Consider the following 13,634-nt stretch of genomic DNA (forward strand, 5'->3'; position numbering starts at 1 on the left):
TTTGAAATCTCTGTACCCCTCTCCTAGGGTGCCCTATGGTGACCCGCGTTGCCCACCCGCTTACCCCCTGGGCTCACCGCAGGGTCTGTCTTTGCTGTGAGTGCCTCACTTCCCTGCCAGGCCCCCCTCGCTCCCTGCTCATTACCTGGTGACCGTTCAGGTTCTCCTGCTCACTACCAGAGTCCTCAGACGCCCTGACACCGTGCAGCAAAACGTGGCTGAAAGTCATCCTATCCAGGTGACGCAGCATGTACATCTGTTTTCCAGAGAGTCCTCTAAGTGAAAACCCAAAATTAGCCCTCCCCTGGGGCTCCCTAAGACCCCAGCTTGAGAGACCGTGGCTTAGAGAGTACAACCCAGATTCTCCAGCATGGCATTCAAGGACTTCCCCGCCTGGCTTCCTCCTCCTTCCTCCTCTGTCTCTGGCTGCTCATCTCCCATGACCCCAGTACTATATCTGTATCATCCCCAGAGATCCAGGCACCCTCACTGTCCCCTTGCCCTGATAGCTTTCTCCCTAGTGCCTTTTGTCTGTTGTGGTTGTTAACTGACTGCTGCCCCTGTCCCCCCTCACCCAGGTCGTAAACTCCATAAGAACAGGGATCCTTTCTGTCTTGTTTACAGCTGTCACCCAGTAGGTCCTCATACATCTGTGAACACCTTGCTGTTTGTGGGCTTCCTGAAGCCACAGTGCCTTTGCATATGCTGTTTTCCTTTATGGCAGCACGCCCACCACACGCTTGGCTCTGTGAAGGTTCCTCGCTTCTTGCAGGCACAGTTGGTTCTTAGTCTTATGGCCTCCTGTGACCCTTTGAGTGTGGCCGGGACCCCAGGTGCTAGACTACCTGTGATTGGATCTGTGTGTGTTCCCCGCCCCCCTGCCCCCTGTAGACTGGGAACTCCACCAGGGCAAGAGCCTGCTAATGTCTCCTTCTGTGTCTGTAGTGCCATATCTCCAGGGCGACAGGTCTCCTTTCTTGCAGCGAATGGACGCTTGGGTCCTAGTTAGCCCCTCTGCCACCCCGAAGTTGAGTTGGGTCTCTTCTCTGCCCAGATAAGGTGTATTTCGGCCCCCCGCGCCTCTTCCAGGAGCTGCAGGACCTACAGAAAGACCTGGCCGTGGTCGAGCAGATAACCTTCCTCATCAGCACGCTGCACGGCACCTACCAGGTACGCAGCCCCGGCCCAGGTTTGTGTGGTCTGGGCTCCTCCCTTGGGCAGTGCCCGGATCAGCAGGCGGGGTGGGAGAGGGCTCCTGCCTTAGCCCAGGCCCCAGGCATGCTCCTGGCTTCTGAGTCCCACAAGCAGGAGGAGCGGCTAACGCTCCCCGTTGCTACCTAGACGCTGGTATGCGGCCTCTGGTTTGGGTTGAAGCTCCGATTTGGGATAAGTGGGGTCGGGCTGCGTGGTGATTCTTTTGTTGTCTGCACGGTGACCGTTCAGTCTCGCAGCCCCTTCCTGGACCTCACCCCAAGGCTGGGGAGGAATCTGGCTGGGAGGTTGTGTTCCTCCCAAAGGAGGGGTGCCAGGTGGGGTCTGAACGAGGGCTGGGAAGCCTGCCCTGGTCTTGTAGCCCAGGGAGCTGGCCACCTGCTGTGGCTGAGCCAGCAGTCCCTGTCGAGCTCCAGGACCTCCCCAGCTCCTCTCCACCAGGGCCCCCCGAATGCCCTAGGACCCCGGGTGGCTTTGGGGGAGGCAGTGGGCCAGGTGGTGATCTCACTGGCTTCCTCAACCCTAGAACCTGAACATGACTGTGGCTCAAGACTGGTGCCTGGCCCTGCAGAGGCTGATGCGGGTGAAGGAGGAGGAGATCCACTCCGCCAACAAGTGTCGTCTCAGGCTCCTGCTTCCTGGAAAACCTGACAAGTGAGATGGGGAGTGGCCACCGCTGAAGGGGGGGGGTCGCGGAGAGGGGGCACCTGGAGCTGACCTGTTCGTCAGTGTGGTCATGGGCGTGGACATGTACACACTGTGGGCCTGGCCCAGCACAGCGTTTGGCACGGAGGGGTGCTCATTAGCCAATGAATGAATGAATGAATGACCGGTTCATACCTGGCTTAAGCCCATCCTCTGTTAGGAGACTGAGGACCCAGATAACTCTGCTGTTGATTGGTTCCATTTGTGCTGCGACCTTTTCCTTCAGTCCAGAGGGTGTAGAGCCCTGGGACCAGGCCCTGGGTCTCTTCATGGACTCAGCCTCCCCCCAGCATGGCCCTGGTGAGGCTCCAAGAGTTGTTGGATAGCCCCCCCGCCCCCCAGCCGTAGTAGGAGGTCAAGCTGAGCTCTAACCCGAAGCCTAGGCTGGTGCAGTGCAGGGGCTCACAGCCCGGGTTTGACCTTGAGGTTGGGGGGAAGGTGTGGGCCGGAGTGTTACAGGCATACTGGCTGCAGGGCCGGGAAGATCAGAGCACTGTTGTTTGAGGCAAGGCCACAAGCCCAGGAGCCCAAGATAGAAGGCTCCAGGCTGGCGCCGCAGAGGCCAAGAGGCAGCACTCTGGGCTGTAATCCAATCTGCCAGCCCCCCTGCTGAGTGGCCTCCGGCTGCCCCCCGAGTTAGTGACACTGGCCCTGCCTGCCTCCTGGGATGGCCNCCCGCCCCGCACTCCTTTTGCCCCCGGGAGAGTTAGTGACACTGGCCCTGCCTGCCTCCTGGGATGGCCCCCTGGTGGAGAATAGGCCCCAGAGGACCCTGAGGGACAAGCTGCTGCAAGGTGAGAGGACAGTAGTGTGACAACAGTGACCTCTAGCTGCCCAAGCGTGTCACAGGCTCATTCATTCACGGCTGCATTCATTCACGGGTCCATTCTGCAAACATTTGCTGAGCACCTACCCGCCCTGGGCAGGTGCTGGGAGCAGGCCCGCGGGAGCCTGTTCCTCCCTGCCGAGGCTCCCAGTCGCATGTGTACGTGTGTCTGATGAGGCCCGTGGGAAGCTGACCGGGGAGCCCTTGGAAGGGCCTCTTGAGTCGCTCGCTCGGCACCAAGCCCAGATGCTGGGGGCGGGGCTGGGGAGTGCGGCCTGGTGGCTTTGGGAGGGACCTCCATTCCGGGGCCACGGTGGGTGGAGGGACTCTTTGCCCCAGGGGATGGAGGCTTTGCTGGGTCGCCAGGCTTTCTGGCCCCGCTCTGATGCCCCGAGTGGAGCTCGTGCCGCGCCCGGGCCCGTGGTGGAGGGAAGAACCAGGTGCTTGTTCTGGGCACTCACGCTCCTTGCTGTCTCACCGCAGGTCCGGCCGCCCCATCAGCTTCATGGTGGTCTTCATCACCCCCAACCCCCTAAGCAAGATCTCCTGGGTCAACAGGTTGCACTTGGCCAAGATCGGACTCCGTGAGTAAAGCCCTGGGGAGAGCGCCTCAGGGGACAGGGGTGCGGAGCAGGGAAGCTTGGGGTGTGCATGTGCGGTGAGTGGGGGCAGGGGGGCTTCTAAGCTGGAGGGAGGCAGTGCCCTGGAGGAACACGGGAGCCAGGGTTCTGAGTCCTGAGGCTCTGCCTTGTAACGCTGGACAGTCCCTGCCCCTGTCTGAGCCTCAGTTTCCCCATCTGTAAAGTGATGGCAGTTGACAATGTCAACGAGTGGTTGTCAGGGCCCTGGGGGAGGGTGGTTAGGGCGTGGCTGCTGAGGGGCTTCCTTTTGGTTTGGGGTGATGACAATGTTCTAAACGTAGGTAGTGGGGAATATGCTAGAAACCTTGACGTGAATACTTAAAAAGGGCGGGTTTTACGGTAACCGAAACAAAACAGTGCAGGTTAGATTGAACTGATTCTCAACCAGGGCCTCTTTGTTATTTTTTTTCTCCTACGCACCCCGTAATGGTCACATAGATAAATAAGACACGTGTTCACGGAGCGCGTCCTACGTGGCAGACGTTTTTCTAAGCATCTTACACGCGTCTCTTTCTTTTCACATTGATGATACTCTGAGAGGTAGGTCCTGTTGTGAGCCCCCTTTTACAGTGGAGGCTCCGAGGCCCAGAGAGGTGCAGTGATTTGCCCAAGCTCACGCAGCAGGAAGGGGCAGAGCTGGTGGATGACCGAAAGAAGAGCATATACACTGATTCCACTTATATAAATCTCCAGAAAATACAAAATAATCTATAGTGACGGAACGCAGATCAGAGGTTGCCTAGGCATGGATGCAGAGCCCACTCTGGACCGCTGTCCCTCTGCCTCCCCACATTGGGAGAGTTTCTGTCGTGCAAAACACGTTCGTTATGTTGTAATTACTTTATTTGTACTGTTTTTGAATTGACAAAAGGCCTAGGTCCTCGCCCATCAGAGCTACTATTTTCTGTCATGTACTAGAATTCCCATTTGCAGCTTCTGGCCAATAACAGGGACATTTTTTGTTTGTTTCATTGTTGTTTTTAGTGTGATCTTATTATAGGTTTTGAGACATTTCTGGAAAGAAGTCAGGCCTTTTGACACTGGCTTTCATCAATTAAAAAATAATTATGGAGTGAGCCTTTACTGTGATTTTGGGCATGGGGAAAAGAGCAACAACAAAACCCGAAAGATCCCTGCACTCAGGGAAGCTATGATTTAGAGGGGCAGATAGACATTACATGAGGAACAAATCAACAGGGAGAAATGGGTGACGTGACTGTCACCGAGCCTGGGAGCGGACTGCTGTCAGGGAGGGCCTCTGGGAGGTGACAGCCGAAGCCAACAGAGATCTGGGCAAAGCAGTCCAGGCTTCAGAACAGCAAGTGCAAAGGTCCTGCGGTGGCCAGAGCTGATGAATCGTGGGGAGAGAAGCCGGCAGGTAGAAGGATGGGCAGCTTTTCCAGAAAGCCAGGGCAAGATGCATGGAACTTATTCTAAGCTTGATGGGCTTCTGTTCCTTGTAGCAGTGAGAGCTGGGCAGCATCCTGGTCTGGTGTCCACTGGAGCGGATGGCTCTACCTGCTGTGCCGAGAGGGCATGTGGAGGTGGGGGGAAATGGGGAGGAGGTTGAGGCTTTGGGGGAGCCAGGGTCAGAGGCCTTCTTGATCTGGTGCTGACGTGGCACAAGCCTCGGCTGGATGTTTCTGGGCGACCAGGAGAGCTGCAGAGGGAGGAGAGAGAATTTTAAGCAGAGACAGCCCTGGCCTTGGCAGCCGACCGCGAGAATTCTCGCCCCAGGGAGGGCGGACGTGGCTCCCCTGTTGACCTGAGCCGATTGTACCCCTGCTCTTGCTGAGTGGGGCTTGGTGTCGGAGGGAGAGGAGGGGACCAGCGTGAGCCTCGCCTTTCTCGGCTGCCTCTGATGCGCGTGGCCGCTTTAGCTCCGCGCGATTTCACTGCAGCAAAAGTTTTAATGGAACTAGAGTCATTTGAAATCTTATTTGAATGCCTGGGTTCCCCTGGGGCTTGAATAATTTGTTCCTTTTATTTTGCCAGTTTTTTTTTTTTTTTAATCTGCAGTGCCTGGCTGGGTGGGGTGGGGAATAATACCGCCTGTTAGTGATAGAATATGTTAAAAACATTTATTCACAAAGGATGTGATTCCTTTCTTTTGTTTTTTTGGTACTTCTCTTTTCCTGACTACCACCTACGATCCTAATCCATTGAACATTGAGGAAGGAGAGGGCTGGACTGGGGGTGCCTGGGATCTGGAATGGGGGGTCAATTCTGCCCCTAGGGAGGAAAGGGCAGGGCACCCTGGGGAATCTGGGGACCCGCTTCACATCCCAACAGCGCCTCTGCTGTGCTGTGTGGTCCAGGGAAAGGCCTCTGGAAGGTGACTCGGACTAGAGCTCCCATGGTCCTCTCTCCTCTTACTTTTTGGGATCTTAGGGCCTTGTGAAATGGATCCGGGCTGCTTGGGGTCAGTTTCCGGATCTGTTCCTTCTCAGCTCTGTGATCTCGGGCAAATGATTTAGCCTTTAAATTTTTTTTTTTAAGATTTTATTTATTTATTCGACAGAGATAGAGACAGCCAGCGAGAGAGGGAACACAAGCAGGGGGAGTGGGAGAGGAAGAAGCAGGCTCCCAGCAGAGGAGCCCAATGTGGGGCTCGATCCCATAACGCCGGGATCACGCCCTGAGCCGAAGGCAGACGCTTAACCGCTCTGCCACCCAGGCGCCCCTGATTTAGCCTTTAGATGCCCTTCTCCATCAGCAAGTGGTGATAATGCCAGCGCCCCCCTCACAGGGCTCTTGTGAACATATGGGTGGATGATGCGTCGAAGGCGCCTGGGACCGCCAGCCCCTGTGGGAGAAGCTCCTAGGACAAGGGGTGCCTGCATCTCACAGACGGGGAAGTGACTGGTCTAAGGTCGCATGTGATTCATTGCAGAACAGGGACGGGTCGGGCCACCCTCCCACCCCTCTGCCAATTAGCTTCCTATTCATAAAGGCTCCAGGAAAGGGTTGCAGGTGGAAGGCCCCAGAGAAGGAAGACGCGTGGTTGGGGACTTCCAGTGCTCCCTGCTGTGTCCCCTCACCTGAAGCTCTTGCAGTGCTGTGTTCATGGCTCTTCCCCCCCCCCCCCCGGGTCCCTGCAGCCTCTCCCACTTCAACCCTCCTTATTCCCACCTTCCCAGAGGCCCTGGGTCAGGCAGGCTGAGGGCTGGTCCTAAGCTCACGGGGACACATTCTCGCAGGGCACGGCGTGGGGGGCCCTCCCTCCCTGCCTCTGACTTGGCTAGTTTTCCAGCCCCAGGTTCTCACAGTGACCCCGCGTTCCCCTTGACGACGATCCAGTGACAGATCCTGAGCGCGGCCCTGAGCCTGGCCCAGGCAGCGTGCTGAGCGCGTTCTAGTTTTCATCTCCACTGACTCTCAACCATGCAGACATGGGTGCTGGGACCAGCCCAAGCCCTCAGGCCGCAGCAGTGGGTCTGCCCTCCGGAGCGGTTGTACCCCAGCTGGGTGACTACGGCCATTCGCCTGGCCTCCCCGGGCTCCGGGGTCTCTCTCTCTCTGCGAGGGGGTGTTTGGAAAAGAAGGATGCCGATGTCCCGCCAGCCCCCACGTCCGTGGCCGTGGCCAGAGGCCTCTCCATGGGGCTGGGGGTGTAAGAGGACCTTTGAGGGCAGCCTCGGATTTGGAAAGTAGAGAAGGGTGGTCTGGGCTGTCGCCCTGGAGTGTCACAGCAGTGGCAGGAGAGGCACAGCGCTGGGACTGAGCACAGGAGGGGACAGAGGAACAGGGCAGGGCGGGGGGCTCAGCCGGGTGGAGGTGGGGTGGCCGCCCTCAAGCCTGTGGCTAGGCAGACCCCTCACCTCCAGGACAGTGATCTTACTATTTCTTTTTTTTTTTTTTTTTTTTTTTTTAAGATTTTATTTATTTATTCAACAGAGAGAGAGACGACCAGAGAGAGAGGGAACACAAGCAGGGGGAGTGGGAGAGGAAGAAGCAGGCTCATAGCAGAGGCGCCTGATGTGGGGCTCGATCCCATAACGCTGGGATCACGCCCTGAGCCGAAGGCAGACGCTTAACCGCTGTGCCACCCAGGCGCCCCGTGATCTTACTATTTCTTGAGTGCCTGGCATATACGAGGTGTTAAATCTTTTTTCCCCCGGCGCTCGCAGTGACACTCGAATGGTTGGAATCATTTCCCCCTTTTCCAGAGGAGGCAGCGGACTCAGAGAGGTTCAGCGTCTGGTTCTGTGTCACACAGGGAGGGAGCCGGAGGCGGAGTTGGGATCTGCCAGGGCTGAGCTGGCACAGTCAGCCTCCTGCCGCGGGCGGGGCGGCTCTGAGGGCACGGAGGTGGGGGGGTGCAAGGGGCTGTGGCCTCCAGCCCTGGAGCCTCCCCCGCTGCCCCACGGGGTGCTCCTGCATTCGGTGGGTGCTGGCAAACAGAGCTGGGCGCTAAATAAGCCCCCACTTAATGTCAATTGGAAATCTCGGCTCTGCCGACGGTGCCAGTTCTTAATGTCACTTATCCCAAGCGGGCTTTCAATTTTCAACTGCGACAGCCTCCTAATTTGGTCTCAGCCGCCCTGGTTTTGTGACAGGAACAATGGCAGTGGCAGATGGGGAGCTGCAGCTCCATTTTCCTTTAACGTTCCCGATTGCAGGCAGGGAAGGCGCCATCTGGAAGGAGAAGGTCAGATCATTAAAAAATATATATCATAATAAATTGCCAGGACTTGATGGGCTGTGGATGTGGGGAAAGGAGAGCAGAGGAGCTCGGGCGGCGTGGTGATGGAGGGGGGTTTATGTTCACAGACCCAGCTCGGGAAAGGAGCTGGAGCCCCGGGGGCAGGTGCATTTCAGTCGTCTGTTGGGCTCTCGGGTGGTTGGAGCCTGATCATAAGCTCCTTGAGAGCAGGGCAGACTCCAGTCCTGCCCATCCTTATTTGCCGACCAGGGGCTTGTCCAAGAGGCAGCGCAGTCACAAGGTCAGCACCCACCCCAGGGAAGGGTGCCGCTGTGCAGGGCAGGCCGTCTGGGCTGTCACCCCGTGCTCGGTCCATTCTCCACCTCCTGGGCCCGGCCTTTGATGTCCCCTGGCCTCTAGTTCCCGGGTAGGAGGGGGATGCCAACACCCACCCCTCCTGGCGTCCCTGAGGATGAAATAAGGCCTCATGTGGGACAGAGCTTTGTAAACTGTGAAGTGTGGTGCCCATGGGCATTCTGTTAGGACGGGGCCTGTCCTGTGCTGTAGCTGTCCTTTCTGTAATGGTCTCGCCTCCTTGAAGCTGTCCTTTCCTGTGACTCTGTCTCCAGGACCCAGTGGGGTGGAGGGCCTGACACTGGGGCCACCTTTGCGCCCGTTTGGGGAATGAGCTCGCCGCGCAGCCCCTGGACTACTGGCGGAGTGGGCGCCCCGGGCACGCGGGCTGGAGCCTCTGCCGAAGCAGGTGGTTATGTCGTAATGCCTGACGTTTGCGGACGTCTTTTACTTCTCAGAGAGCGTCCTCCCCTGCCCCTTGTCCCAGCTCCTCGTGCCACGACCGGCACTGGGATGCCACCGTTCCCTCGTGGCAGTGGCATTGTTAAAAGCCACGTTATTGAGGTATGATTGACATACCTCGTACAGAACACAGGTGAGGCTGGGGAGTCTGTGCGCACACACAAACATGCACACGTGCGTGCACACTCATGCACACACACACACACACACACGCACACTCATGCATATGCAGAGGAAGAAAGAGGCAAGCCAATAAAAGAGCCAATAGACACTGAGACAGGAAGTGATGGAGGGGAGGGGGAGGGTGGTGGTCCATGGAGGCCACTCCCGGAAGGTGGACAAGAAACCTAAACCTTGGGGAGGAGAAGAGCCAGCCCCGGGGGTGGGGAGGACAGCACTCCAGGCGGAGGGAATGTCCCGGGCTTGTTCATTTAAGTGGCTAAGGAAAGCCTAGTTCAGTGGAGCCTGGGACCAAAGGGTCATCCTCACTGTTCTGGAAAAGTCTGGATTTGATTCCAAGTGAATGAGACTCGATGGACATGGGAACCGTGATGCCCAGTGGAAGTTTAACGGGATGGTTCTGGCTGTCGTGGGGGAGGACTGACCGTAGGGAGCAGTGGTGAGCACAAACCCTTCTGGAGGCCCTCGTGGCTGGTGAGCCCTCTTGGACGGAGCTGACCCTTGCTGGGCCAGGGTGGGCCCAGGTCCCTGCTTCCTCCTGGCCGCTGACTAGACACGTTGGGGATGGGAAGGCTGCTGTCACGACTCTTCTGTGGAAGACCTCTCCTCCCATCCCTGAAGCTCCAGGTGCCCTTCAGCTTGATGTCATTGCGTTAAGTGGCCCCTCTGGCCCAGGGCGCCGCCTTCCGTCCTCTGGCTCTCCCTTTCCCAGCAGAGCTGCCCCCTGGTTCTCCAGAAGCCGTCAAGCCCACGGGCCTCAGTGGGGAAGCCGGTGGCCAGAAGACGGCATTGGAGTCCGGCAGACCCGGGTCCCCATCTGGACTCTGCCACCAGCCGTGCACATGACCTAGTCAATTACTTCATCCCCGAGGGTCGGTCTCATTGTCCATTAGGAGAAAAGCACGATTCCCACTGTTTTTATCTTGAAAACGAGAACTCGGGAACACATCCATGGCCCCTGGCACGTGCCTGCTTGCGGACACACAGTGGGTGCCTTCCCTGTGCCCTGCCCCCGCAGTCAGGGTTCCTGGAAGGTGCCCCCCCTATGGAGCACAAATAAGGATGGGCTCTTGAGCAGGGAGAATTCTCTGGGAAGGATGGCAGTTTACCCGCTCGCTCACACCCTCCTTTCATTCATCCTTTCAGCCCATGCTTGCCGAGCACTGACCATGTGCTGGGTGCCAGGGAGACCATGGCAGACAAGACAGGCCAGGTCCTGGCTGCCCTGAGCTTACGTTCTAGAGACGTATGCGGACAGACCACGAACAAGGAAATAGACAAAGTGATTCTAGACCATGGTGAAGGCTATGCGGGAAATAAGATGTGGTCTTCAGACTGTTTTCTGAGAGAGGGGTCATCATAGCCAGGGTGGTCAGGGAGGACTTCTTGGAGGTGGTGGCATGTGAGGCAGCCCCGACCTACGTGGGGGAGACAATGCAGAGTGAGGTGTAGTCGATGCCCTTGAGCATAGCGCTGTCCAGATGTGAGTCTGGACCTGCACTTCTCACAGGCCCCCGACACCTCAGTGTCCAGCCGGACAGGGAGCCTGGAGGCGGAGGACCACCTGAGTCTCAGGGTGGGTCTTCAGGGAAGCAGGAGAGAGTCATCCTCTTGACCATCATCATCAGAGTCGGCTGAAGAGCAGCATGGATGTGTCCTCTTATCTTCTGGCTTGTTTTTGGCCGTCTCCTCCTTCTAGAAGCACCTCTGGACCTTTAGGTCAGGGCAGCAGGGCCTGGACTGGGCTCAGCACCACGACATTTTTGAAACCCTTTCTTGTCTGCTTTTTCACTGGATCCTCATAATGACCTCAGGACAAAGGCATTTTTATGCCCCTGATTCATAGGGGAAGAAATCGAGGCTTAGCGTTGGGGGACTTTGCACAACGCTGCTCAGTGAGAGGGTGGGCCAGCCAGGACTCAAATCTTCGATTTCCCGACCCAGGCTCATAAGCATGGAGTGAGGCCGGGTTTCGTCTTGGCTGGGCAGGCATGGGGCTGGGGGCGGCCCCCTGGGCTTGCCGGGCTGCTCACTGCCCGCTTGGTCCTCGGACACTGACCGGCTTCACCCACCTCCTTCCTCTTGCCGTAGGCGAGGAGAACCAGCCGGGCTGGCTATGTCCGGACGAGGACAAGAAGAGCAAAGCCCCGTTCTGGTGTCCCATCCTGGCCTGCTGCATCCCCGCCTTCTCCTCCCGGGGCCTCAGCCTGCAGGTGAGTGGAGTGGATCTCGAGGAGCCCACCACGAAGGTGGCTCGTGGGAGAACCGGAGTTTCCAGGTTGTGCCTGCAGCAGGAGAGGGCCAGGGTGCAGTCCCAGCTTCTCCACCTCCTATGGATGGAGTTGGTCAAGACGTTTTGGTGCTCTAGGTAGGAGTCAGCCTCCCCACCCAATCTATGGGGATAGATGCCCTTCGTGGGTCAAGTGAATGGAAAATTCTGTGATTTTGAGCTAACAGACAGCTATGATCTCATCAGCTGATGGCATGACTCCAGCTCAGAAGAGAGGCTGGAATATACCCGAGTGGCTCTGCCAGACATAGGTTGGCCCCTGTCTGATGCTGCCAGGCAGGAGCCGCCTCTGGCCCCATGGCCGTCATGCCTGCATCTGTCAAGCACCTACTGTTTCCCCCAGTGCTTTGCCACCACTGTCTTGTTTTGATACTTGTAAGAACTCCATGAATAGATGTTTCTAGATCTGTTTCCCAGGTTAGAAACTCAAGCTCAGACAGGTGACATGATTTTCTAAAAACACAGCCAGTTGTGATGGGTCCAGGAATTGGCACCTTGCTTTGCCTCATTCCAGCACCTGTGTGCCCCACCCCTAGCATGCTCCCTCCACTGTCACCTGTCCTTGATGTCCCGGCCGGGCTTACCCCTCCCTCTGGGGTCGTTACTGCCCATCCTCCTCCCTAGGAGAGGAGCTCATGTGAGCTCTGGGGAGGGCGAGGTGCAGGCTTGGGACCTAGATACCTAAGCCCTAAGAGCCAAGCTGATTGGGGCGCCAAACAGCGAAAAGCACGTACCCTTGAGACATCAGTTCGGCCATTAGTTCATTCATTTGTCAGTCTGTTCTGCGTATAATTTTTGAGCACCTACTACGTGCCAGGCCCCGTGCTGGACGCTGGGTGTATGGTGGTGACCAAAACATACAAGGTCCCCACCCTCCCGTAGCTTTCAGTCTGGAGAGAGACAGCAACACCCTGGCAAACAAAAGGGAACGCGAAGAGTGATGGGTGTTATCAGCTGGGATAGATACAGGGGGTGGGGCTCCATGGTTACGGGGCCGGAGGAGGTGGCAGACCTGAGTGGCAAGAAGGCTCCGATCCCCTGCGGGCCCAGGGGAAGAATATCCCAAACAGAGCAGCACAGAGGCAGGAGCAGTCTGGGAAGCTGCAGCTCGGTGAGCTGGGAGGAGAGGCCAGGGCTCAGGTCCCGTGGGTGCGCCGGGCCACTCCGGCTTCCCGGGCTGGTCGCGGCTGGGTTTTATTCTCAGGGCAATGACACCCCAAGGATGGCTCCACACAGGGGACCAGAACCTCCGATGTACATTTTGGAAAGATCGTCTGGACCTTCTGGCTGAGGTGTGAGCGACTGAACTGTGGCCCCAGAGGGAGCAAGACTGGGGCCTGAGAGACCGACACAGTCGTCGGTGCAGGGGTCTCGCCGAGCCGAGGCAGGACTTGGCAGGTGGAGGCAGGGCCAGGCTGGGGCGAGGTGAGCGGGGCCCTCACCTAATCCTAATCACCACGATGAGTGCGATTTTACTGTAATACTTAACGAGACCAAATCAGCAAATTGTGGCCTTGGTTTGGCTGCTTTTTTGGGGTTAAGTGGTGGGCTGGGATTAGGGTGGGGCAAGGCCGTGCAATGCAGGGTCCGTTTCTGCGTGTGTTTAAAATCTTACTAATTGTTCATCATGGATTTTTTTGTACTAATGTTTATTGCCAAAAATTGTGTTATAATATTCTTTTGGATGTTGGGGTGTTTTGGCCCCACTCTCCTGGGTCTAGAGGACTGGGGACATGAGGATGCATTCGGGGAGTGTGCCGGGGTAGGGCTGGTCCCACTGGTGAGTGTTCAGATGGGGGCCGAGGGGGCAGGAGGGACATACCCAGCTTGAGCCTGTGCGCCCAGAAGTGGTGTCAGGGGTGGTGGAGTGTTCCCCGTGCCACAGTCTGATGGAGGGGGTGCAGTCAGGTCCCAGCACTGCTTGGTGGCCGGTGGCTGGGGTGGCAGTAACAACGGCGTGGCAGCAAGCCCTTCCAGGAGGCGTCCGCGCCAGGCTCTGTTCTAGGCACTTCACCACCGGTAACTCTGGTCCTCCCTGCTGCCCTCAGACCCCCCGAGGTGGCGCTTGCCCACCCTCACTGGGGAAGGAGGGTCTTCTTGATTCGTTCCTGGCAAGGGAGGCCAGATGCTTTTCGTTTCTGTAGGGCTCCAGAAAGCCGGCCTTTGTAGACCTTCAGACCTCGTTGATTAAGGGGGAGGCCTGCTGAGTTTTGTGAGCTCCTTCCCAGCATGGGGTCGGGGTTCCCATGGGCCTTGGGGCCGGGGTGGGGGTTGGGGGGTAGAGTCCTTGGAGTGGGGATTTCTTAGTGTCCCCCTGCC

At 57.6% G+C, this 13,634-nt stretch overlaps 1 protein-coding gene across 11 annotated transcripts in view; it reads left to right on the forward strand.

Annotated features, from left to right (window-relative positions):
- ARHGEF10L (Rho guanine nucleotide exchange factor 10 like) overlaps nucleotides 1-13,634 on the forward strand; it is a 159,235-nt gene that overhangs the window by 101,845 nt on the left and 43,756 nt on the right. For all 11 annotated transcript variants that reach the window (XM_034671270.1, XM_034671267.1, XM_034671271.1 and 8 more), the window contains 4 exons: nucleotides 1,055-1,170; nucleotides 1,739-1,866; nucleotides 3,227-3,327; nucleotides 11,117-11,238. In XM_034671270.1, coding sequence (XP_034527161.1) covers nucleotides 1,055-1,170; nucleotides 1,739-1,866; nucleotides 3,227-3,327; nucleotides 11,117-11,238 — 467 coding nt within the window. The remainder of the gene's footprint in view (nucleotides 1-1,054; nucleotides 1,171-1,738; nucleotides 1,867-3,226; nucleotides 3,328-11,116; nucleotides 11,239-13,634) is intronic.

This window comes from Ailuropoda melanoleuca, chromosome 11 (assembly GCF_002007445.2).
Source record: "Ailuropoda melanoleuca isolate Jingjing chromosome 11, ASM200744v2, whole genome shotgun sequence".
NCBI classification, from domain to species: Eukaryota; Metazoa; Chordata; class Mammalia; order Carnivora; family Ursidae; genus Ailuropoda; species Ailuropoda melanoleuca.